Raw genomic sequence first — 24,202 nt, 5'->3', positions numbered from 1 at the left:
CACCTCGTATCACGTTTCTCCTGCATGGGAAGCAAACCTTCACAACACCTCCCCAGGGTCTTTACAACCACGCTCCAAAAAGTCCATCCTCCTCCAGCCCAAAGGCAAACCCTACAGCTGAACGCCAGAAGGAGCTGAGCATGGCCCCCAGGCTGCCAGGACAGCAGTGATGTCCCACATATCCAGCACAAGTGTTGGGCTCTACTTCTATGCTAGAAAAACCACCAACCTCTGCTCTCCCAGCATTGCTCCACCACTCTGCACAGCCCTGCAGAGCCACCTGGGTGACATCCCCATGGGATGGGTGCTGTGACAGCGCTGAGCACTGCAACACGGCCACACAGCGATGGCACTGCCATGCCACAGCTCAGCCACAAGGAAGTTTTGTTTCTAAATGGGTCAAGCCCTGCCTCAGGAACGCCTTCCATTATTTCTGTGTTAATATTTAATGCCCAAACAAACCCTGGCGCTGCCTCCATCTCAGCACGTCCTGCCCTGCACCAGCAGATCTCAGCTGCAAACACCCTGCTCCAGGAGCATCTCCAACAGGAGCAGCTGGCCCAGGCAGCATTTAGCATCAGCTGTACCAGACACCACACTCACAAGCAAGGGACGCAGAGGAAGAACAGGGACCCTTCCAAAACCACCTCATTTCTACTCAAGGCAGCAGAGGATGAGGACACACAAGTTTCGGGGCTGGGGCGTGGGTACAAGGCTGAAGGACCACAGGGCACAGAACAGCTGCTGGCTCATGGCACGCACTGCCAGCACCTCCCCAGGAGCCACCAGCAGTAACCCATGGGCCCACCTCACCCAGATGATGAGACCTGTGGGAGGTCTGCAGCACACTGCCTTCCACCCTGCAATACAAGCAGCAGCATTGTGAAACCACGCTGCGAGCACAGCACCAGGAGCCACCAAAGGCAAAGGCACCACTGACCCAAGAGCAGTGCAGGAACACTTTGGGGTACCAGGACAGGCCATGGGCTTCCTTCTGCATTGCACACACTAACCTGCAAACTGCAGCAGTCCTGAGGCACACAGCATCCCACAAAGCACTCTGCACACCCACAGCAGGGCAGTGCATAGCTAGCACCATGCTCAGCCCCGAGCACAGCCAGCACCAAGGCACAGAGCACCCACAGAGCACAGTGCACAGAAACTGGGGTGGCACAGGCGACCCCAAAGGCCAACCCTTTCATTTGGTGTTGCAATGTGTTCTGCCTCTGCTGCCAGCACACCGAGCCAGCCACCATTTCCCTCTTGATTCACTTGAGCAAGGAGCTTTCCCTTTCCCTCCGGACTCGGAGATAACACAGCTGTTGTGCTGGGAGTAGCATTTATTACATCTGAAGGGGAGTAAATGACTGCCAGAAATCACACCTGTGTTTGTACACAACAACAAGGGTTTGAGTTCAGGGCACTGCTAAGAAACCTTTCTCCAAACCCAGAGCGAACTGTGCACCACTGCAAAACAATCTTCCACGTGAAGAAAGAGCTTTAAATGAAATGGAGTTTGGCTTCCAGCAGTCATCTCATCCATCAGAAATGAGAGGTTCGTCTCTAGGGGGAAGAGGCACCGCTGTCCCCCGGCCCAGGGGCAGCTGCACTGCCCCACCAAGGTGCACAGAAGTGAATCAGTGCTTGGGGAAGGTGGGATTACGTCGGTGGAAGGTGCCAGCATCCTCCGTCTCGCTCTGTAATTACTCCACATGTGTAGGCAGCTGCCTGTAGTGGCAAAGCAGCGAGGGGGCGGCTGACAGCTCCTCCACCAGCTCATTAGTGCAGTCACTCCGAGGGGGAGCGCTGGTACTGGGAAGTAATTACAGTGGGCTCCCCAGGCAGAACAGCTGTGCTGGGTGCTGGGCCAGCAGGGCTGCTCAGGGCACTGGGAAGGGATAGGGCAGGCAGCACAGCCCCACTGTGCCCATGGTGTGCTCTGGGGCTGTGCGGGCCAGATGAGGCATTGGACAACAGCTGGGCATTGGAGCTGTGAAGCATCAGGGCCAGTTTTGGACTCCTCTAGTCTGTTCCCAGAGCTCTGGGTGCTCACACTGCCTTGCCCTAACATGGAGTTACAGGAGTCCTCCATGGAACACAGACATGCAGCTCCTACATGCAACCCATGCAGCACCTGCAGGAACCAAGGAAAGCATCTCCTTGGCTTCAGGAAATGCTGTTTTCCTCCCTCAGCCAGGGCAACAAAACGGGATGTGGGTAACACCACAGCATCTGCCCCCAGCTCCAAGTTCTCATCTCCACGCTGCACCCACTGCAACACACACAACTCTGAGCCTTCGCTGACAGCAAAGCCGTCATGTTGGTTTCTTATGAGCCTGCAGCTGGAGCAGCCCTGCACCATGGGCACTGCGCCCCGCTCAGCTCTGCAAGCAGTAACACCCCTCACTGCGGTCCCAGGGCTCCGTGCAGTGCTCTCAATGCAGGAGTGACAAAGGCTGTGGTTGGAGGCAGAAGGAGAGCACAGCCAACATCCCCCATTGGTTTTCCAAAGAGCAAACATGGTTCAACCACAGCTGTTTTGGGACAGAACTCCCCAGCACTGCCCTCTGGCCAAGGCTGACACCAAATCACTCGAAGCTGCCAACGAGCACATGGCACAGGGATGGCACCCAGAACACAGAGAGCTCTGCAAACTGCCTCGAAAGGACAACACCCCTGGGACGACACCTGAGTCACCACCAAAACTGCTCCAGGACTGACCGCACCAAGAGCGCAGCACAGGGACAGAATCAGCGCGACGCTGTAGGTCTGCACTTTGCAAGTCAGAGATGGAGGAGGATTTAGAGGGTGGCCTTGGGGTGGCACAGGGACCCAACTCAGACAACCAGAAGGCTCCATCCGCAGAGCTGCTTTGCATCCCGCAGGGCCTGGCATTCCCTGTGCCCGCAGGAGCCTTCTGAACTTCCCCATCCCGATATTCCAGGCACTAGATCCTTTTTCTAACCATTTTCTTTTAACACAGAACACTCAGATGGGCTCCAGCCCAAGAGATCGAAGGTGTGAGAGCCGTGCAGGTGGAAGGGACGGCATCTCGAGCGACGAGCCGGGCTGGAGAGGTCCTCCCGGCCACGACCACCGCATCGAGCAAACCAAACGACGCGGAACAGCGCATATTCCCCACCCGATTTAAAAACCAAAAAGCAAACCGTGAGAACCAGAGTCCGGGGAGCTCACCGCTCTCAGATATCGAGAGAAAGGGAACGGCGGCCCGAAGTGACCCGGGGACGGGGCAAGCGGGAGGAGGGGGTGCTGCCCCGCACCCATCCCCACGCAGAGCCGGGGGGGTCCGGCACCGCGCCCGTCCCGGGGGCTCCGCGAGCTCCGTGCGGCTGCGGGTGGAGGCGGCGGGCGGGGAGCGGAGGCGGTGCGGCCCCCCCGGCGGCGGCACATCCACATCCACATCCTCCTCCTCCTCCTCCTCCTCCTCCGCCTCTCGCCCCAACACCGCGCTGCCCCCGCGCCCGGCGGAGGAGGGGAAGAGAAGAGGAAAAGAGAGAGAAATAAAGAAATCAAAGCAGATGGAAGAGGGGTGAAGGGGGGGAAGCGGGAGACGCGCCGCGCGGCCCCGCACCTGTTGCGGACTTACCTTGTAGACATTCTCGGTGAGGCGGTGCACCTCCTCGGAGCGGGCCATGCCGGGCGGGCCGGGCAGCACCATGGGCGGCGGCGGGGGCTGCGGGGCGGTGCGGGGCGGCGCGGATCGAGGCTGCCGGCGGGCGCGGAAAGCGGCGCAGCGGAGCGGTACCGCCGTTTTTATCAGCTCCCTCCCGCCCCGCACCGCCACGGCCCGCCCGCGGGGAGGGGCCGCTCCTGGGAACGCCTCGTCGTGCCCCATCGTGCCCCGACCCGTTCTCCGCGTACCGCTCAGCTCCGCTCCATCCCGTCCCGTCCCGTCCCGTCCCATCTCCCATTCCGTACCTCATTCCTATTCCATGCCCCGTTCCCATCCCATACCCTGTACCCCATTCCAATCCCATACTTCATTCCCATCCCTCATCACATTCCCACCCCACAACCCTTTCTGATCCCGTACCCACCCCCATCTCATACCCCATCCCACGCCCCATCCCATACCCCTCACAATCTATCTATAGCCCCTGCTGTGCCTTATCCTACAGCCTGCAATACCTCTTCCTATACCCCGATACTCTTCCTTATCCCCTCCATGTCTCACACTACGTCCTACAAACCTTGTGGTGCCCCGTGCTGTGCCCCATAATTGTAGCTGCCCTGCACACATTCCTTGCACCCCATGCTGTGCCCTGTGCTTCTGCCCACATGGTGCTGGGCAGTAAGGGGTGACAGAGGGCTGCACGGTGTTGGTGTCAGATGGGGAAGGGCAGCAGAAACCATCCAAGAAAGAGTGGGACCATCTCTGCATGTCATGGCCCTGTCCTTATCCTATCCCTGTCCCTGTCCCTGTGACCACAGCATTGAGGTGCTCCCATGTCCAGAGATACTATGGCACAAACTGCTGTGGGTGTCCTCACCTGCCCCCCAGGATGAACCTCCCCCCTTTTTCTCATGCCCTCAGCCCCAGGAAGCAGTGCAGCAGTTAGCAGGCAGGTGCGCTATTCTCAGCCATTTCCTCCCCCCAATCCAAAGGCCTGTGGCAGGAGCAGCCCCAGATGGTCAATCAACACCTCGTCCCCATAGCTCTGCTCCTGTCCCACTGCCTCCCCTGCACCTCTCCACATCCACCTGATGGGGAGCAGGGGCACAGCTCAGCCTGGGCGCACCTGAATCTGTCCCAGCTCCATCCCAGCTCTATCCTGATTGCATCCCTGCTTCCCACACCAGAGGTCAGGGATGAATTCACACCACACGTGCAATTTCCTACACCAGTGGGTTAACTCCTTCCCACTGAGGTTGGAGGGCAGGAGGGGAGCAGGGACCCCCTGGATACAACTGGGTGTGTGGGACATCCAGCAGGGACCTGCCTGGTGCTGCACGGTGCTCCTGCCTCGGGACCAGGACCAGTACCAGGCCAAAGGCTGCTCCCACTGCCAGCAAAGTGCTTTGGAGAGAGCAGCCAGGAGCAGAGTGCTCGACGCGCATCTCCATCGCCTTATTTTTAGTTGTGTTATGTAAGTTCTTCGCCACGTCACGGAGGTGGGGGGTTCTTGCATCTAATTCCAGTGTGACAGCCCAGCAATTCAAGCAAGCTGTTCTGCTGGAGAAGATAAAAGGATTTGTAATTTCTCATCATGGAAGAGGCCTTTTGGGACGACCCGCAGAGAATCTCGCGCTGCTTCCAGCCTCCACCCGGCTCCGCTTTCTTCCCATCTCCTGCTTCTCTTTATCTCTATCCCCAGGAAATCTGAATACTGACAGCCTCCCTCCCTCACACCCCTGCTCCCAAAGCTCGAAGCCTCCGGGGTTCCTTATTCTCACGTTAAGAGATGGATTCCCTCTATTCCCATGGCAGCTCTCTGCGCTGCGCCCACCGCACCCCAGGGCCAGCAGCAGAACCCCTGCCTGCACCTCGCACCCCAGTGCTCGCTCAACATGGAACCCAACACGAGGGAGTGGCCACATGGGACCCCGGCAGCAGTAAGACTCAGGACCATCCCCCCCACAAACCCCCTCCTTGGCTGACGGCGCATCCACGCACGCAGCACCGTCCACCTCCAGCCCCGGGTGGAGCGAAGTTGCTGTGGCAACACCACCTTATGTAATCCACCCAGTTCGGCTGCAGGTGTGTGGAGGAAATGGTGCTATTTTAGAAGTTTCATTAGGTTCCTTCTTAATTATCAGCATGGCGTCACACCAGTGCTCCCAGCCGGGTCACGTACCCCAGTGCTCAGGGCGAGCATAGAACCACCGTAGTGATGGGTGAAGACAGAGGGCTCCTCTTGGCCACTGGGGACGGGGACAGTGGTCTCTCTGCTCAGCCCCATGTCTCCCCATGGCTGTGCCCCATTGGAAAGTGCAGGATGGAGGGGTTCCTTGGGGATACCACCCCAATCCAAGCGGTGTGGCACAGGGCAGGAGTGTCCCTGCAAGTGCCAACGAGATCACCAGGAAATCTCTGTGCCTTCGCTCTCATGCAGATGTCTTCTCCATCAGTGTCCTGAAAACACTGCATGTACTCTGCTGCGAACCCTCTCCGTGCTGTGCCAGGAGTTATTTGTTTCTCAAGCCATTTTAAGATGATTTTTCTGACATCTGATGTGGCGCTTTGGGAAATCGGCCTAATGGGTTCCAGCACAACCTCAGGAGCTGCTCTCCCTGCCAGCTCGTCCTGCTCTGCTGCTTTGGCTGATGGCTTGGGCAGCTCTGATCGATGTGCATTTCCCAGCTGTGTGCCCAGCCCTGAGCTGTGCCATGGAACCTCAGGCAGTGCCATGGAGCCCCAAGCTGTGCCAGGGAACCCCGAGCTGAGCCATGAAGTGCTGAACTGTGCCATGGAGTCCCGAGCTGTGCCATGGAGCACCCAGCTGCTGCAGGGATGCCTCATGACCTGCAATGCCCCACGGTTAATTGCATCCATCCCACGCTCTCGGTCCTTCACCACTGCCCCCAGTGCTGTACCGTGCAGTGCTTCGAGGTACAGGGAAGTTTTTGCCTTTGGTTTTGTAGAGTCAGGACTTCAAGTTGCGACCAAAAACTGGAGATTCCCTGTGTGTGTCAGCAACTCTCAGCCTGCTAAATCCCCCAAAGCACAAACAGCAAATCAAGTAAAGCCATTTATTGAGGATTAGCAAAGGATGAACAATTCCGGCTCTTATTTTATTAGGTGGAAGCTGTGGCACTGAAATCCAGCGCAGAGCCCAAACTGGCAGTGACAGCACTTTGGGGCCCCTGTGCAGCACTCGGCTGAGCAGCGCTCCTCCAACCCCCAAAGTAGGTCAGCATTGCAGGGCAGGGTCTGCAGGGGGAACTGGGCCGGGCGAGGTCGAGCTGGGGTCAAGCAGCCGATGGTAACAGCAGGGAAGCAGGGGGCAGCCCCAAAAGGTCAGCTGGCCAAGGCCTGGGGATGCGGTGATGCCCCATTGCAGCTCCAGCCCTTTGGAGTAGGGGCTGCAGAGGGTGCAGGGCTGGGCCTCCACTGCTTGGCCCCACCACGCCACTGGGCAGGCACGGCCCCGCTGGCTCCGGGTTGGCCTCAACTCCCGGATCCATGAGTAATGCTGCATTACAGCGCGCTAAGGAGATCTCTGGGGATACTTCTGAATAACAGGCATAGTTCATGCGATTTGCACAACGGGCACGATGGGATTTGGCATCACGTTGCCGGAGCGCGGGCTGGGGCTCACCAGGCCGGGGGGCTGCTTTCCCACCTGCACAGCCCCTCAGTGCCAGCAGCCCTGTGCACGGGCACAGCCCCGGGATCAGCCTCCACTCGCTCCCTGGGACCTGGTGCAACCTCAGGCCTCCGCCCCACGGCTGGGGACAAGGAGCGGCTCCGCTGATGGCACACAAAGGCACAGGGTGTGCACCACCCGAGGAACCTCATTCCTCACTTTGTGGGGCAGTGTTGGGGTGGAAGGAGTGGTGACCCGAGGCTGCGTGCCCCCCAGGAGCAGCACCCGGCCCCATCTCCGCACGGAGCTCACAGGCAGCTCCGGGAGCTGCAGAGGTCACATTCTCACACGGCCCCATCACAAACCCGCTTTGTTCCCACTGCTGCTCCAATGAGGGAACGGCACGGATTCCGTTGGGCTTTTTTTCCCCGCAGTTGAACTATCTTCGGGTGCTTTCACCACCGAGCGGCCAGAGGAACACTGCAGCTCTGCAGCCACCGGGCTGCGCCCCTCACCCTCATCTCCACGCACGCTTCAGGAACTGTTTGAACGAGGGGGTGCAGCACCAACCCCAGCACAGCACTGCAGCCGCGTTGGCATAGAAACTGCTGCGGCTCTGTGGATGCACACAGCTCGGCTGCACCAGGAGGGGCTCAGCCCCAAATAACTCCCAGGCTGCTTCCAGAGCATCAGCGGCTGCGCTGCAGGGAAAGGAAGCTGAGCCTCAGTTTATGTGTGAAGCTGATGCTCTGCTGCTTTGTGGGCAGCTTTGTGGGCAATGGGGATTTTGAGTCCGTTTGAAGGCGACGCTGCTTGCACAACGCAGGGCATGGCAGCGTCAGCACCCCCACGTCCAGCATCACCAGGACAGGACCAGGCACTGACTGTGCCTTGCAGACTGAGCGAGGACGTGATGCCAGCAACAGGCCCTGCGCACGGTGCATGCTGGAGGAGTGCTACCGCTGCAGCAACAGCACAACATGCAGTTTCTCTCCCAGACACGGCTCCACCTCACTCACCACCATGGCAGGGCTCTGGTACTGCTGTTACCTGGCAGCACGGTGCTCCTGGATGCCCAACACGCAGCGTTGCTCCTTTCCTGCCGCCTCTCAGACCCCCTGCCCAGGTCCCTCCCAGGAGCACAGGGGTAAGAAGGAGAAGGAGAAGGCAACTCCAACCCATCGAAAACATTTACTGTGAAAACACGAGGCTGGAAGAGGAATCGGTGAAACCATTAGAAACTGTTTATTGTTACAGCACACCACAGAGGTCACACACCACTCCTGGCGCTTCCTCCCAAGGAGACACGGTACAATCTGTTTGGTACAGGGATTAGGAGAGGAAGCTGCTGGCAATCTGCTTGCAACTTTCCTGTGGGGAGGTCAGAGCACGGCCTTTTCCAAAGCTGGGAGCCGCATTAACCCCCCCTGCACCGCAGCCCTGACCCGAGCAGCACACAGGGCATGGGCTCAGCACTCAGCCCAGCATCTCTGCGGCCTCGGGGAGGGTCTGCTGGGGGCTCCCCTGCTGCCAGGACCTGGGGGGGGGGGGGGAGCAACGTGTGCCCACCTTGCAGAACAGAGTGCTGGCAGCAAGAGCCGTGCCCCAGGAGAGGTCCCTTAAGGACCGTATTGGGAGAGCCCAGCATCCACTCCTATGAGTTACAAATTAAATAGGGTCAAACTAAACGCGCAGACACCAGGCTAGCAACGGAGTAAAGGAGACTGAAGGAACAACAACAGTGCTAGTGACAGCAGTGCGAAGACAAGGCTCTCTCTGGTGGAAAAAGTGAGCAGTGCAATCACCCAGGATGTAACAGAGGGGAGGAACAGCCTTGCAGAAAGCAAAACCATCACAGAGCGTAACCCAGGAGACAGCCCTGTGCCATGCAGCTGCAGGGTGGCTCCCAGCACCCACTGGCGCTTGGCATAGGCACAATGATCACATTAAAACCTGTCCTTTCAATTCAGAAAGCCGTTTGTTTGCAAAAGTCACGCCGCTTTGTAAACCCGGCTCTGCTGCCTGCCAGCCAGCGGCTTCGTTATGCAACATTAATTAACAGAGAGAGCTGAGGAACCGAAAATAGGGCGGCTGCAGAGCGCAGGCTGCCTCTGCCACTCACGCCCCACATCCTGCCCTGGCAGCAGGACGTAATGCCCACACCGGGCTGTGGGACGTCACGCACGAAGGTGGAACAGAAAGCATGACTCTGAAAATACAAAACGCAGTCGCTGCTGACTCACCAGCACAGCCTCTGGGATTGCTCCCTATTGTCTAGCACCAGGTCGCGTAACCCCAAAAGCGGTCACTAAAAGTCTCAGAGGGCCCTCTGGGTCCTTCTGCTCTGTCTCAGAAACAGGGGTTAAGGGTTGTGGCTTCAGGAGTGTGATAAATACAGATCCGTGGCTTCCTATGAGCACCTGCAAGCTGGCAGCTCTGCTGGTTTCCATGCACAGCTCCACCTGCACGCCCTGGCTGCCCAGGCAGCACCTTGGCCATGCCAGCATCCCTCTGTGTGCTGACTCGAGGAGCTGCACACTTCACATCACTGCAGAACTCACCCATCCCAGCCCAACCTCTTTTTTTCCGCTGCTCTGCCAGGAAATATGGAACAAATGGGAGCTGACAGCTGGAAGCAGATTTATCTCAGCCTGCCCGAGCACCGCAAAGGCGAATGCAGACTGATGGAGCAGAGCCGCACAGGCTGACCTGTGGCTCCCAACGCAGGCAGGCTCCTTGCTGCAGTTTTCAGAGGCTCAGCAGATTTCTGCAGGTCCAGCTCTGCACTCAGTGCTGCGGATCAGGAGAGGCAGAGCAGCCGAGTGGGAATCCTTAATGACCGCCTCTGACTCATGCCCAGGGACGGCCCAGCTCCTCACCTCACACCGGAGGTTTTCCCCTCTCCATGAGTGCTGCTGCAGGCAAAGGCAAGCAAACACTGTGCCCTGCCCAAAGGAACACCCTGGCTGCACGGCTTTATGCACAGCTGGCAGAACCGTACCCAGCCTGCACACAGCACAGAGCAGCTGCCTGCATCCAGAATCAGGGGAGGAAAAGCAGAGGGGCTGAGAGCAGCGCAGACAGAGAAGGGCTCACAGCAGGTCTGGGGCAGCCACATCAGACAGAAGCACCCCAAGGAGAGGGCTGGCTGGGGACTGGACAGAGCAAAGGCAGATTTACAGCTGAAATCAAACCTAGAGAGAAGTGTTTGGCTTTGGAAGTTTTAGAGTTGTTATTTAATCCCAAGACAGCGCAGCTGAGTGAGTTGAGAATTTAAGTTACAAAAAAAGAAAGCACTAGAAAATAATCTTGATACAAGAGCAATAATCGATCGGCTGAGGTTCCCCACCCTGCACAGGGAATCCTGCTCCACAAGCTGCCCAGCACAGCTGGGATGCTGCCGAGGCATTGCTTGTTCCCAGCACATGCTGGGATGGCAAACTGTCCTGGGTGAAAGTTATGGGGGGATCCCCAGAAACGGGAGTTAAGATGCTGCCACCAGCTCTGGTTTTGGCCTGTTCTTGATGGGTGTTGCTTCTGCGGAGGAAAAAGAAACTTGTTACAGTGAGAACAGAAGTAACGTGCAGAGCCACCTGCTGCAGATGGACCAGGACTCGTGTTCCACTTCCCAGCAGAGCAACAAATGCCTGCACGGTGCCTAGAAAGCCACTGAACTCGTAAACATGCATTACAAATGATTTTATCTATCCAGTATGCCTCGCTTTCCCGCAGCACTTCAAGAATTACAACGCTTTCTGAGTGCACCTGACACCATTCCAGCTGGCCACCTGCCCAACACCCCCAGAACATCAAGCCATTTCTTGGAGAGTGGGGGCAGAGCAGCATTGCCCCCTTCCCCACGTTCTGACAACATGAGTCTAAATGGGGTCCATCGGCTGCCTGCTGCAAGGGCAGCTTGCATTTTGTTTGGCCATCCTGCTGTCAACACAGAGATGACATTTGATCCGTGTTTAGTAAACAAGTGCTGGAACCAAAGAAGCCCTGTCCTCCCTGTCCCAGATTTCTCCCACACAGACACCATGCAGGGGCACTGGGTCTTCTTAAGGTAAAGGCTCAGCAATACAGGGTTTGTCAGAGCCACGGAGGGAAGGCTGTGCCAGCTTTCACCACACAGCCTACGCCCCTTCATGTTTGCTGGGACATTTACAGCAAATAGGAGGTCTCAAAGCATTGCACAGAGCAGAGAAGATGTATGTGAAGCCAAAGCTGCAGAGCACACAGAGCAGACAGCATACCTGGGGGCTCCTCCGGGAGTGGCTCAGAAGGAACGTCTGGAAGCTCCAACTGTTCCTGCAAGAACAATAAAGAGCACAGGTGGCTCTGAGCCTGCAGTGCTCCACATGGTGATCACAGACCTTTGCACCACAGTTACGTGCAAAGATTGTTTGGGAACACAAGTGACAGAAGGGACTTCATGCAGAAACTGACACCTGCCCCCAGACTTGCAGGAAGGCTCATGGGTTTGAGCACTGCTCAGTAAATGAGAGCAGGGCTTAATAAATTTGCATTTACATTGACAGGACTCTCTACTAGCTACAAATCTCCTCAAATAAACGTTAGGTGCAGATCTTCTGCACCTCACCTTCCACTGGCTGCATGTTTCTGCAGTGAAGCCAAACCAGGGCAGTGTTTGGGGGAGCCAAAGGCATCACAGAGAGTGGTAATATACACTGATTCCTGTTCATCTGAGCATGATCCAGGGCTTTCAAGATCTTCATTTAGAAAAGCAGAACAGCTACCCAGTAATAACAGAAATCAGCTGATTGTAGCAAATACAGTACAGCCCTTAAATCATCCCATTTTCAAGTGATCGCTGTGAGTGAACCAATTAGCTTGATCTCTCATGACTCAGGAATTAGGCACAAACAGGTGTAACTGAGATCTGTGGCAGAATAAGCTAACACAAATGGTAATAAGATTATTCCTCCTTTGCCAACAGCTTCCCGAAAACATGCACTGAAAGTAATTACATCAAGTTAGTCCTACCTGAGTGATAATGTTTAATTCCTCTAGAATGGCATCTTCATCTTCCTCAGTCAGGCTCCCAGCCAGTATCTCATCTATTTGCTACACAAGAGAGGAAAAGGCACATTCCAGTCAGAACAGTGCACAGCAGCAGCTCTGTGGCTTACAGCAGGACACACCAATGCACCAAACCAATGGATGCATAGCATGAAGGAGTACTCAGAAAACCAACAAACCTAATTTTTCTGCAGGCAATCAAGAGAGAGTTCAAGTTCCAGTCTGACTGCCTCTTAAACGAGGCTGGGCACACACTGCCCCAGAGAAACCGTGTGGCAGGCTGCCTCTGCTCACAGCTACTCACACACACCATACGTACCCTCTGGTACTCCATAGCATCCTGGGTTTCACCTATTATTCTTTCCACTTCTTCTATTGACATAACCTGAGGAGAAGAGCCAAAAATCCATGTATGAGAACATGGAACATGAGAAACAGGAACAACTGATCCTGTTGAGTTCAAGGCAACACTGCGCTCGGCCAACCTGGCCACACATACCTGGTGCATTTTGTTCAGACACTCGTTGCCTATTTTCAGGCCCTCAATGACCTTCATTTCGATCTGGGTGAACTCGATATCCTGGACCTGAAACAGGAGGGACAGAGGGAAGTGTCACAGCTGTCACAGACCTGACACAGACTCCCAAGATTCCCAGAGAAACTGAAAGGTGAAGACAGTCAAGAGCCCCAACAGAGGCTTAAATTGTATCAGCAGTACAACGTATACAAAAACTCTTCCTTTGACACATGGAGCTGCAAAACCAGATCCAGTGGGCTTTTGTCTGCTTCTCAAATCTAAGCTTAGGCCGTAGCTCCCCAGGCCATGCCAGAGCAAACACATCCATTTCTACACCAAGGAACCGAGACAAGACGGACGAAGTTTCTACTACAGCTGCCCACACTGCGACTAAGGTTCTATTAACTTACAGACACGCCTTTCACACGCAGCCTGCAGTGCAGACTCATAACACACTCCCACTTGGTTCTTTATAGAGGTGTCACAGCACCACGACAGTTTCAGATGCTTTGGGGAGGATCACAGCCCTGCTGGGATCTGGCAGCTGGGGTGCAGTCCTGCACACCCCAAAGCAGCCCCTCTTGGTTCTGCCCCACATATGAAGTACCAGGTGCTCGCTCACCATCCGCTCCAGGTTACTGATCTGGTTGTCTGTCTTATCCAGCAGCTGCTCCTGGTAACGCTTCTTCTTCAACAAGAGCAGAGCTTTTCTGAAGGGAAAGAGCAGGAGATCAGCACAGAAGGGCCAGTGCTCAATATTGTTATCAATGAGGCAGATGAAGGGACCAAGTGTACTCTCAGCAGTCTGTGGACGACGCAAAGCTGAGTTCTGCATTTGATACAATGGAAGGAAGGGAGAGCAGCCAGAGGGTCCCAGACTGGCTTGAAAGTTTTGCCCACATGAACCAAATGAGTTTAGCACAGCCAAGTGCGGGATGCTGCAGCTGAGGGGGTGGGGGGAGCAAAATGACTGGGAGGAGAACGGACTGAGAGCAGTGCTGTGAAGGAGGGGGGGTTGTGATGGTGAGATGCGGGATGTGGGGCAGCTGTGTGTGCTGGGGGCACAAAGGCCAGCGGTCCTTGGGCTGCATCAGCAGAGGGGGGAGCAGGACAGGGGGGTCTGTTCTGTTCTGTTCTGTCTCCTCCCCTCCCCTTCTCTCCCCTCCCCTCCGCTCGGCCCCGTCAGACCCGGCGCAGCTCCGTTCCGTCCCGCCCGCAGCCGCCCGGCCCCGCCGCCCCTTACTCCTTCTTGCCATCCTTCAGCAGCTGCCGGGCGAGCTCCCTCTCCCGCTCCAGGCCCAGGCTGATCCGTTTCTGGTACTGCCGCAGTTTATCCCGCTGCTGCTTCAATTGCTGAGGAGAGATGGGGTCGGGCTCAGGGCCGGGCCGGCTTTGGGCGGCGGCAGCCCCCACCGCGGTGCCTCTGCGGCCCCGGCCCCGGCCCCGCGCTCACCAGCACGGCCTTGTCCTGCTCCGTGACGCGGCTGCGCCGCTTCCGTCCGAACAAGTTCCCCATCGCCCCTCCGCCGCTCCTGCCCCGGCCCCGGGCGGCCCCGGCCGCCCCGCCCCGCCCCGCGACGGCGGCCGCGTAGGGCCCGAACCGGCACAGCGCGGAGGGAACGGGAGAACGCCGTGCAGTGCAACGGGGAGACCGCCAGGGGGCGCCAGTGAGGCGAGAATGGGAGAGGGAGGTGGTGACCATGGGGGATAGCGGGGATCTACAGGGGATGGAGGGGAACCATAGAGACGGGGGCATCTGTAGGGGATAGAGGGGACCTATAGGGGATGGAGGGGAACCATAGAGATCTACAGGGGATAGAGGGGACCTATAGGAAGTGGAGGGGATCTATAAGGGGTAAGAGGATTTACAGGGGATAGTGGAGATCTATAGGGGATGGAGGCTATAAAGGATGGTGGGACATAGAGCATGGCAGCTATAGAGAAAGGGAGCGTAAGAGATGGGAGAAAGAGGAAATAAGGGAGGGGGAGCTTAGGGGATGGTGGATTTACAGTGGGCGATGGATAGGAGATTGGGGGACAAGGGGTGTCGGGGTGAGTTTAGTGGGGATGGAAATCTGCTCTCCCCACCTCCCCCCCCCCAATCACTGCCCCAGGAAACGATCCCCAGCCCATCACCATTTCTGCATTTATTTTTTATTAACCATTTATTTGTCTGTAATTGTTTGACTCTCACATTACAATCGTGTGTTGGTTTTATTGTTTGTATTTTTTTTTTAATATATATATATATATTTTAAATTTTTGTAAAATAAATAGAGATAAGTGAACTTTTAGGTAGGATGCTCTCCAGACCCTCGCTTAAACTCCATGATTGAATCTCTGCATCACAGCTGTGAACACGCAGCCCCCAACACACACCGTGCTCGGATGACAGCTACACCAGGCCAGGTAGCCACAAACCCACCTCGTGGTGGCCACGTGCCCTCGTGCCAGGCAGTTCTCACTCCTTTGACAAATACACTGATAGAAGTTAAAAAGTCTATTGTTTGCTTTCAAGCTGTGTATGTTAATTGGTTACGCAGAGCCCCCGGCGCGGGAGGCACAGCTCTGTTAGATCATCAGTAACATCTGGTAAGTCAGAAGTGGACTTTTAGGTAGTTTTTCCTTTAGTTTAAAGCCTTTGAGCCGCGGACCTGCGGAGGGGCCCTTTGTGGGGTCAGCACTGAGCCCTCAGCACTGCTCTGCCCACGCAGTTCAAGGAAGCTCAGCACAAGGAGCATCCAGAGGTGCATGCAGCATTTTGTGGGCAGCCTCCCTGCAAGCCTGGCAGAGCCACTGGGCAGATTCCACGACCCAGCTGCCTGCAAACACAGGGAACGACGTTATCAGGTGTGCAGGGAGGGTCAGAGCCGTGGCAGAGGGGAAGCTGCCATTCACACAGTAAGGGAACGTTTCTCTCCTCTCCATCACCGTCCGCCTCATCTCTGGCAGCGTGCTGAGAGCCTGCAGACCCACCGGTGCAACTGGAAGGGAACCTGGGGACTTTGGGTTTAGGAAGTCAACCTCTGCGGCCACAGTGATTTTTGCACAGTGCAAGTCCCGTTCTTGGCCAGGGAAATTGCACCTCAGCAGCACTTGAAAGAAATCTGCCTTTTGGCTTTGCATCTCTCTTCCCCAAACTGATCTCCAGACACATTCTGGGCTTTAAGGGATAGAAACACTCATTACAGACTCAGAAGGTGCAGATAACAGAGCTGCCTGTTCCCTGGGGAGCTGGGACAAAGCTGCTTGCTCCAAGCAGGAAGACTTACTGTCCTCCCTCTCTTTAGTGATTCCTTTGTGCTCAGACCACGTGTGGTTATGCACCCCATTCTGCAGGGACATGGACAAGCCACAGCCACGCACACACCATGTCTGTACTGCATGCAAGCAGCCTGCAATGTGCAAATGTCCAACACCTCGCTGAATTTTAGCACGTGGAGCGAGAGGAAAGCTTGTGGTTTGAGCTTGGCTCCTCTCAGCTCTGCTGGGCAGAAGATCCACAAGAGTGTTTGCAGAGTTCACTGTGGGCAAAAGGACAGTGACTGCAGCACTGTGACTGAGATACCCCAGCCTGCACCGTGTGCTCGGGTGGAAAGTGGTTACATGAGTGACATGCTCCAGATGGGCTGGGATGACAGAGATGGCCATGCTTTCTTCCCCCTTGTCCTGTACGTGCAACCTTACGACGCGGTGGCATCCTGCCCTGCTCCTGTCTTCTCCCCAGACTCCATTCCTCAGGATCTCTGCCTTCCTTCTCTGTCGTGTGGTCTTCTCTCTCTTCCAGGGGAAGGGAAACCACATGAGAACAAGGGTCACATAACGGAGATTTCACCCTGCGTCCCCTGCCCACCCTGGGCAGTGCTGGAGCCGTGCAGCTCTGCAGGCAGGCAGCCCAGGGCTGGCTGAGGGCTGGCTGTTTGGCACAGGGCGGTGGCACTGGAGGGGTCCCTCTGTCAGCTGGGACTCACAGAGCTGCAGTGAGTCCTGACGTCAGTCCTGAACGACGCTCCAGCAAAACGAGGAAGCAAAGATCAAAACAAAGAAACTTCTTCGAGGGCACTGCCTCATCCAAAGCTCAGGAGCTGTGTTTCTAACAGAGAAGCCAACCACCGGAAACAAAAATAAAATATTCCTTTTTCTGCAGCTTTGAGAGGATACAGATGAAAAAAAAATAATAATAACAATAGTAGGAGATTGTCTCTCTTCCCCTCGCCCAAATCATCAGTAGCTAAGTCAGAACCAAAACGTTCAAGTCACGGGTTGCAGCAGCAGCCAACACGAAACATTCAAGTCGATAATCTCGCTATGTACACTGCGGGTGAGGCAGGCACTGCCTGCTGGGACTGCGCTGCCACGAGCCGTTATCTGATCCGCTTCTCCACCGAGTACACCGAGATGTAGTAGTCATTGCTCCCGACTGCCAGGTGAGGCTGTGGAAAGGGCAAAGGGGGATAAATGTATCAACAGCTGGTGTGTGGTAATGGGTGACATTTCCAGCAGTAATGCCCAGATGCTGGAAAGCTCTGAACGCAGCTCTGACGACGTTTCTGCCAGCACCTACGTTGTCCCACAGAGTTATGTGCCCATTCCAGCCAGAGAAAAAAAATTATGGTGGCTATTAGTTGCCAACCTGTAACATAATTTTTCTAAATGGCTGCAAATCTGCTCGTTAGGAACAGTCATCTGGGCTGAAAATTAACAATCCCTGCTCTGAGAGGGCCAGGAATAACCCTGCTAAGGAGACCTGGGCTGGAGAGGGTTTTGTGAGTTTGCTGATTCGAAGAGCAACACAAACGTTCAGCCACTTCTCCCCCAGCCTCCAGCTGCAGGACAGCCTGTGTGTGCCTTTAGCTTTTGCAGACCTCTGATTGCTTTGTTTTTCTGCTGCACAGCATTAGGTCTTCCTACAGCCTTACGTAAGTGACGGTGTAAAAGCAGCCCCAGAGACACCCGGGCAAACCTGCCGTCTGAAACAGAGGAGGCATGGAATAAATAAGCACAGAGTGCTTGGAAGTGAGAGACTGTCCCTCTGCAGGCAGCTGCAGGCAAAAGCACCACGGAGGATTTCTGTGGTGAGAACCACGGAGCCACACAAGGCTGCGGACCCAGAGGGATGGCGACAGCACAGCAAGCTGAGCCACGGGTCAAAAGGGCTCAGCAGCTCGGAGCTGTGTGCTGGTCTGCTCCGTGGCAGACCCAGGTCCACTGCTGGGACCTTTGCACAGTCATGTGAAATTGACTGGAAGAGGATCTGGGCAGAGGGCTCAAAGACATTCAGAAAACAGGGACAGTTCTGCTCTGTGCTGGGGGGTCTCTGCGCTTTTTTTTTCCTCCTAACGTCAACTTTAACATGAAATGCAAATTCCAAAATCCAAGAAGAGAATACAGACCCAGTGAGGATGGAAAGCCAGGCAGCTGATGGCTCCGACTCTCTGTCCCATAAAACCATCGTAGTATTTGATATTGTTGATCAGCTCACCGTTTCCATTGTAGATTGCAGTGAACTGATTCATTGAGCCACTGAAAGGAACCCAGAGAGGATGGTGTTATTGACAGCAGTGTGGTAACACCGATATTTTGCCTCCAGCCCTTTTTCAGCTGTGGAGGGCTGAGCTGCCCATCAGGTTGGTGTGCAAGCAGCTCTTACAAGCAGTGAGACCAACATTAACTGTACCATGGCAACCTCAGGAGAGAGATTTGCAGAAAGGCTCCAACCACAGTTACCTGTTACACTGTGGGATTGAGACAGGAAACACGGAGAGCTGTGCTTACATGTGCTGTAGAGTGGGTGCTGGTCCTTGCTCTGTGCCCACACATACGTAGGAACGTGAGACCCTATAGCACCACTCTGCCACCAGTGCAGAGGTTTTGCTGCTGCGTGGAAGGCAGAAAATAACTGGGAACAAAGCTGCATTTTTTGTGGTGAGGTTAAAACTAGTTAACCCATGGGTGAGGTTGCAGTGACAAATCCTCCTCTCTTCTCACTCCAGGGATGCAAGAGGCAAAACAAGAACTTACCACGCAAAGAGGTTGGCTTGTGGGTGAATATCAAGGGCCGTCAGCCCTTTGACTATCTGCAGGACCTTCATGGACTCTGGCATCCGGGGGTCGAAGAAGCGCACGTCTCCGTTCACACTGCCAACACAGGAGGTTCACAACGTCAGGCCGTACCCAGGCCAGGTCCTGCAGCCCTCAAGCACAGCCTGCCTGCAAGCTGACTGCCCCCAGCAGAAGGTTAGCAGACAGAGGACACGCACCACTGCCTCCTCTGCCAATGCAGCTGAATTTCCACTGATGTCGTTGATATTTGGTACCATCCACAAAGCACTAAGTGCCGTGCAAACAGCTCTGCCTCTGCCCTCGGGAGCGATCCGTTCGTACTTTGATCACTTACAGCCCAGCCCCGAGTACGAGTGCCTCTACTGTTATGTCGTCTCCAATGCACTAAGCTACATGTCAGAACCAAATTCCTTCTCCTTTTCGCAGCAGAAAATTGGGTTAGAAAACTGTAACCAGATGGGATCTGCTGGTACAATCCATTACACCAAATGTCTGCACACAGGAGCACATCCCCGCCGCCCAGAGCGATCTGTAGACCCCACATAACAAACACTGCTTAACACCCAGGCTGTGTCAGCTCCACTTGTGGCTTTATGAGAGAGGAGAAGATGGGGAAAGCAATAGCAGCAGTGACAAGATGCCGTGCTTGGTAAATCGAGCACCTCTCCAACACAAACGATTTCTTGTTGTTAAGTGATGTCTCCAAAATAACCGAGTAGAATCCCATCTGTTACAAGAGGACACATCTCCTATAGCCCTGGAACAGAGGGCTGAAGATTTTGTGAAGGCTCATCTGCTCCTCTGCGCTCCTTAGAACAGACTGTAGGGACAGGCACAGAGATCTCTCACGGAAACTAAAGGCAGGGTCACTCATCTGGCCTTACTCTCCTGGCAGCACATGTAAGGGTTCTGACACCACAACTTTTGAAGTGCTTTTTTTTTCCCCTCTCAAGTCCCTGGTGACTGTGTACAACTGTCAGTCACATTACAGAGTTCAGAACAACTGAAAAAACATTAAGAAGTATATTGCCTCCTGTTTTCTTACCTCCAGAATATCTAATACTCATCAAAAGCTGCTATACAGGATTACTTCTACCATCATAAGAAGCTGCAACTCCAGCTGTCACATAATTAAATTCAAGACAAATTAAACTCCAGGTTAATTTACATCCAGAATACCGGATGGAAATACTACTTGAGAGAGATGAAACATAGAGTACATTCATTTAATGCATCATGTGGTGAACCAGTGCTGAGCAATGAGGGCCACAGGACCCAGGTCAGAGCCAGCCATTCTGTCTTCAACACTCCCATCTCTGGTCCAGATGAAGTTTCTGTTACTCAGAGAATTACTCCATAAGCAATACAGTGCCTCACAGTATTTTTTAGGAAATAGTTACACCAGAATCTTCTGTGACCTAGAGTTTGTTTTCCTTGGATCATAGAATCACAGAATCATAGGATGGCCTTGGCTGAAAAGGAGCACAGCGCTCATCCAGTCCCAACCCCCTGCTGTGTGCAGGTCGCCAACCCCCAGCCCAGGCTGCCCAGAGCCACATCCAGCCTGGCCTTGAATGCCTGCAGGGATGGGGCATCCACAGCCTCCTTGGGCAACCTGTTCCAGTGCCTCACCACCCTGTGGGTGAAAAACTTCCTCCTAATATCTAACCTAAAACCATTCCCCCTTGTCCTATCACTATCCACCCATGTAAACAGTCGTTCCCCCTCCACGGATCTTGATGTCAAATGAATGAGAGAGTGAAGTGGGAGAAAGTGAGAGCAATGGGGTTTGCCTCCAGAATGAGACCAGACCTGTCTGCTGAGGCACACCACGTCCTCATACCCTTTCAATCCTGAGAAACAGCATCATTTGCTGGTGAGCACATCGAGGAGTGGGAAAAATGAGCTTTCAGATACAGGCTGGCCAAGCATGCAGGCCTGAGCCCTGGGATTGTTGAAAGAGATTAGAGAAAGGAAGATTAAAAACTCTCGTATGTGAGCCTGACAAATCTGGCAGCCATGTCACTGAAGTCTCCTTCTGAAAAATCTTAGTGATTATTTTGCTGACCCATCCCCCACTTCAGGAAAGTTCTGCATCACAGAAAATGGGTTTGTTTGCATTTTGTGACCAAGTAAAAAAGAGCCTCTCTGTGTGCAAACAGCAGCATCGTGACAATAAATTATAATCTGTTGTTCTTTAATGGCCAAATAAGTATATGCTGCTCTATGCAGTATTTACCAGGCTGCAGAAATGGATTTATGTGTAGAAAATTGCTAGATGGCGAAGTAATCCTGCGCAGCAATATGCCCAACAGATGCAACATAAACCTCCTTCCTTCTCGCGTTCCATCTCAAATGACCCCACAAAGATGCTGGCAATAAAGAACAACAACATAATGATGCTATATCTAGCTTGGGTTTCTGGTTCACTCGATGCCTCCCTCACACGCCTCGTGATAGTGATTTCAGCACAGATACTTTCTTGTTTACTCTCAGACCTCACTAACAGGCTTCCAAAGAAAGCTCTGCCTTTCTTTTTGCCTTCTCGCCACCAAGTTCGCAGCAGGAGTTAATTACTGAGGCAACTGTCAAACTCTTTACACTTCTAGCTCCTGAAATACCAGAGGCGGATTTTAAGCAGCAAAGCAAAACAGCTCCAACAGTGAAATCTCTCCTACCTGACGCTCATGATGTTGCCTTCAGGATGCTTCTGCAGGTACGCCTTCACCACCCAGGCTGTGTGCTCTCTGTAGGTCATGACACGGCTGAGGAATAAGCAGAGAGGGGAGAGGTGGTGAAGGCACAGTGGGGGGAAGGCGAGGGTCCCACAGAGCAGGGCAGCACAGGGATTACCATTCGCTCAGAGCCATCCTGCGGTCGAACACGCGGATGGAGCCGTCACCCAGCCCTGCCACGATCAGCGACCGATGGGAGTCGCACGACAGGCTGGTCACACAGCTGTCTGCCCCGGTGGGGATGTCCTGCAGAGAGAGCACACAAAGTCCAGCTGACACCGAGGCTGTCTTCAGCCTGCAGCCCCCAGGAGGAGGCATGAGGGGCAGGCTGCTAAGCCAGACACATCCCTGTTCTCCTCCTCCTCCTCCTTTCCCCATTCTGTACATCAGTTCAAACCCAAACCACGGTTAAACCGTGGCACTGCATTGGTGCAGCCTTCCTCCGGACTCTCTGGATAGACCAGAAGTGGGAGTGGTGGCCCTGGAGATGATGGTCACTGCAGTGTGTGATAGAGCTGCGCGTCCCACAGCTCATCCCAAAGAGCCCAGGGGAGGAATTCCCCTTTTTGTGAAAAGCAAGGTGCAGTCTGTTTTGGGAAGGAAAAGTTCATATTATCCTCTACTAAGTGTATTTACTGAGATAAAACAAATTGCCAGAGGGGTTATTTCTCCATGAACCATCTTTGTCAGGTGTAAGCTGTGAAAGCCACCAGGACGGCAGGCAGGGTGGTAAATGTTTGGAGGACTTTAATCAAGGAAGATGAATGTAGCTTCTAATGGCACATACAAGAACACATATAAACCCAAAACTAAACATGTCACAGTCATTACAGTCTGTGTGCCTCTGCAGCTCTGGAGCAGTGTGAGAGCAGACACAGCCTTGCACAGTGCCGTGCCACCTAGCAGTGACAAGCATTCAGGTGTTCTCCTTAGATGGCAGACACTGTGTGCACTAAAAGAAATGACACGAAGGAAGAAAGCTGGAGCTCACAAGGAGCTGTGCTGGGAGAGCACGTGGTGCACCCTCACTCCGATGCTGTTTGCTTCCCTCTTTCTGCTTGCCATAAGCAAAAGAATTGCTCGGAATCATGCCTATGGTTGGCATGAAGAAAAACATTTTCAGTTACAACAAGTAAGAACTAAGCAATGCTGCAAAAGTGGGATAACAATCAGGAGGCACGTTAGAGCTGCATTAGCTAATTTCACACTTCAGTCCTATTTTTGTTGTCGCACATATTCACCTTTCCTAGCTGCTATTCACAGCTGAGTGAAGGAGCTGCTGGCTGGAGCACCCAACTCCAGGGCTGTTTGAGCCAGCCATGCTAACTGCCTGAAAGCAGAGCACGCCTTTGAAGCAGGAACAAGCAGCAGAAGTGAAAATGAGGTACTTGCTTCTTCAGCTACATCCAAAGTGCTTCCAGAGGTTCACTTTTTGCAGTTCAAAGAGTGGGAAGCACCTCTGTTAGCTCAGCTTACATCGCTTTCTGCTCTTTGTGCTGAATTTCAGTTTTCCAGTGTTACTGAGTCAGGAAGTTCCAACCACTCCAATTTCAACACCACCACTCTTTGTAATTAAAAACAAACTCTTTTTTAGATGCTTGCAGCACAATCACTCGTCCTCATCATTTCAAAGATTTTCACCTCCTGAATTTTGATGTTTTCTAGTTTACACAGGAAAAAAAAAAAAAGTGAAAGTAATTAAGATTAACATAGGCCTAATCATCCTGCTTTGCAGGGTTAAAGCACGGCAGCATTTATCCAGGGTTGATTATTTCTAGGAAGTCTGGAAACAAGCCTTCCTGTTCTCTGCAGCACGGCAACCTCACTCAGCAACCTGCTGCAGATGCAGAGCCGTGTGCTCACTGCTCACAGGACACCCCAGCAGCTCTCCTGCGTGCGGGCAGCAGTGTGGGAGTGTTCCTGGAGGGAAATGCCGAGGGGGACACGCGTGGATCTTACCTGCACTTTCATTTCCCGGTCTGTGTCCCAGATGCGGATTATCCTCACATCTCCCGAGGTCATGAGCAGCCCAGTCTCTTGTTCCCAGTCGACCACCATTCCTGCTCCTAGGAGAAAACAAAGGCAGGGTATGTAAATTACTCCCCAAGTCAGCAGAGGCAGATGTGCACTACTTACAGCCCAGCGTCTGTAGCACAAGGCCACGGAATCTGTTGTTGCTACAGGAAATCTGCAACTGCATACACACATCCACACAACTCCAAATGGGATCACAGCACGTGGTCCTGGATTTGAGTCCAGTTTATGGCCTCTACTTCTTGGCTGGAGGAAATGCTTAGGAAAGCCTGGGTGCAGAATATAAACCCGTGGGGCAGACACGGCCCTGCAGGGGTCCTCATAAACCACCCACCCCACACAGAACGCTGCACCCAGCAAAGACTGAAGCAGGCCAAAGTGGCGGCATCACACACAGCAAAACATCTGATCCTCTGCATTGCTGTGATCCCTCATTTTAAGAGAAGCTTCTGAACAAGAAATACTAACAGCAGTGCTGCAGGGTACCGACCTAAACATTGCTAGGAGTAAAAACCAATTTGCTATACAACAGGTTTGGCAAT

General features: G+C 54.1%; 3 protein-coding genes across 13 annotated transcripts in view; all 3 read right to left on the bottom strand.

Moving 5' to 3' along the window:
- Positions 1-3,769, bottom strand: part of BAIAP2 (BAR/IMD domain containing adaptor protein 2) — a 32,535-nt gene extending 28,766 nt beyond the window's left edge. For 3 of the 5 annotated variants that reach the window (XM_085239817.1, XM_085239821.1, XM_085239824.1), the window contains exon 1: positions 3,608-3,768. In XM_085239817.1, coding sequence (XP_085095943.1) covers positions 3,608-3,679 — 72 coding nt within the window. In that variant the 5' untranslated portion in view covers positions 3,680-3,768. Of the gene's footprint in view, positions 1-3,607 lie in introns of all 5 variants that reach the window. The other 2 variants (XM_085239825.1, XM_085239822.1) reach the window with 2 other exon arrangements.
- A 4,725-nt stretch (positions 3,770-8,494) lies between these two features.
- On the bottom strand, positions 8,495-14,438 carry CHMP6 (charged multivesicular body protein 6). Its single transcript, XM_085239791.1, has 8 exons — positions 14,282-14,438; positions 14,072-14,181; positions 13,451-13,538; positions 12,811-12,897; positions 12,631-12,696; positions 12,276-12,356; positions 11,525-11,579; positions 8,495-10,805 (listed from the first exon to the last, which is right to left on the bottom strand). The coding sequence occupies exons 1-8, from the start codon at positions 14,342-14,344 to the stop codon at positions 10,753-10,755; spliced, it is 603 nt and encodes a 200-aa protein (XP_085095917.1). The 5' UTR covers positions 14,345-14,438; the 3' UTR covers positions 8,495-10,752.
- Positions 14,439-14,974: 536 nt separating this feature from the next.
- Positions 14,975-24,202, bottom strand: part of RPTOR (regulatory associated protein of MTOR complex 1) — a 118,565-nt gene continuing 109,337 nt past the window's right edge. For all 7 annotated transcript variants that reach the window (XM_085239785.1, XM_085239784.1, XM_085239787.1 and 4 more), the window contains 6 exons: positions 23,586-23,692; positions 21,745-21,872; positions 21,570-21,656; positions 18,850-18,966; positions 18,222-18,351; positions 14,975-17,261 (listed from right to left, as the gene is read on the bottom strand). In XM_085239785.1, the coding sequence (XP_085095911.1) occupies positions 17,193-17,261; positions 18,222-18,351; positions 18,850-18,966; positions 21,570-21,656; positions 21,745-21,872; positions 23,586-23,692 (638 nt within the window). In that variant the 3' untranslated portion in view covers positions 14,975-17,192. The remainder of the gene's footprint in view (positions 17,262-18,221; positions 18,352-18,849; positions 18,967-21,569; positions 21,657-21,744; positions 21,873-23,585; positions 23,693-24,202) is intronic.

The sequence above is a fragment of the Meleagris gallopavo genome, chromosome 20, assembly GCF_905368555.1.
Source record: "Meleagris gallopavo chromosome 20, MGAL_WU_HG_1.1, whole genome shotgun sequence".
Taxonomy (NCBI): Eukaryota; Metazoa; Chordata; class Aves; order Galliformes; family Phasianidae; genus Meleagris; species Meleagris gallopavo.
This window is presented reverse-complemented; position numbering and strand designations above follow the sequence as displayed.

Excerpts from the sequence above, each read along its gene's own strand:
- CHMP6 (XM_085239791.1), bottom strand. The coding sequence starts at position 14,344 with ATGGGGAACTTGTTCGGACGGAAGCGGCGCAGCCGCGTCACGGAGCAG. Across the intron at positions 12,357-12,630 it reads ATGCTATGGAGTACCAGAGG|CAAATAGATGAGATACTGGC; the intron begins GTACGTATGGTG and ends TCTCTTGTGTAG. Across the intron at positions 10,806-11,524 it reads ACTCCCGGAGGAGCCCCCAG|AAGCAACACCCATCAAGAAC; the intron begins GTATGCTGTCTG and ends TTTCCTCCGCAG.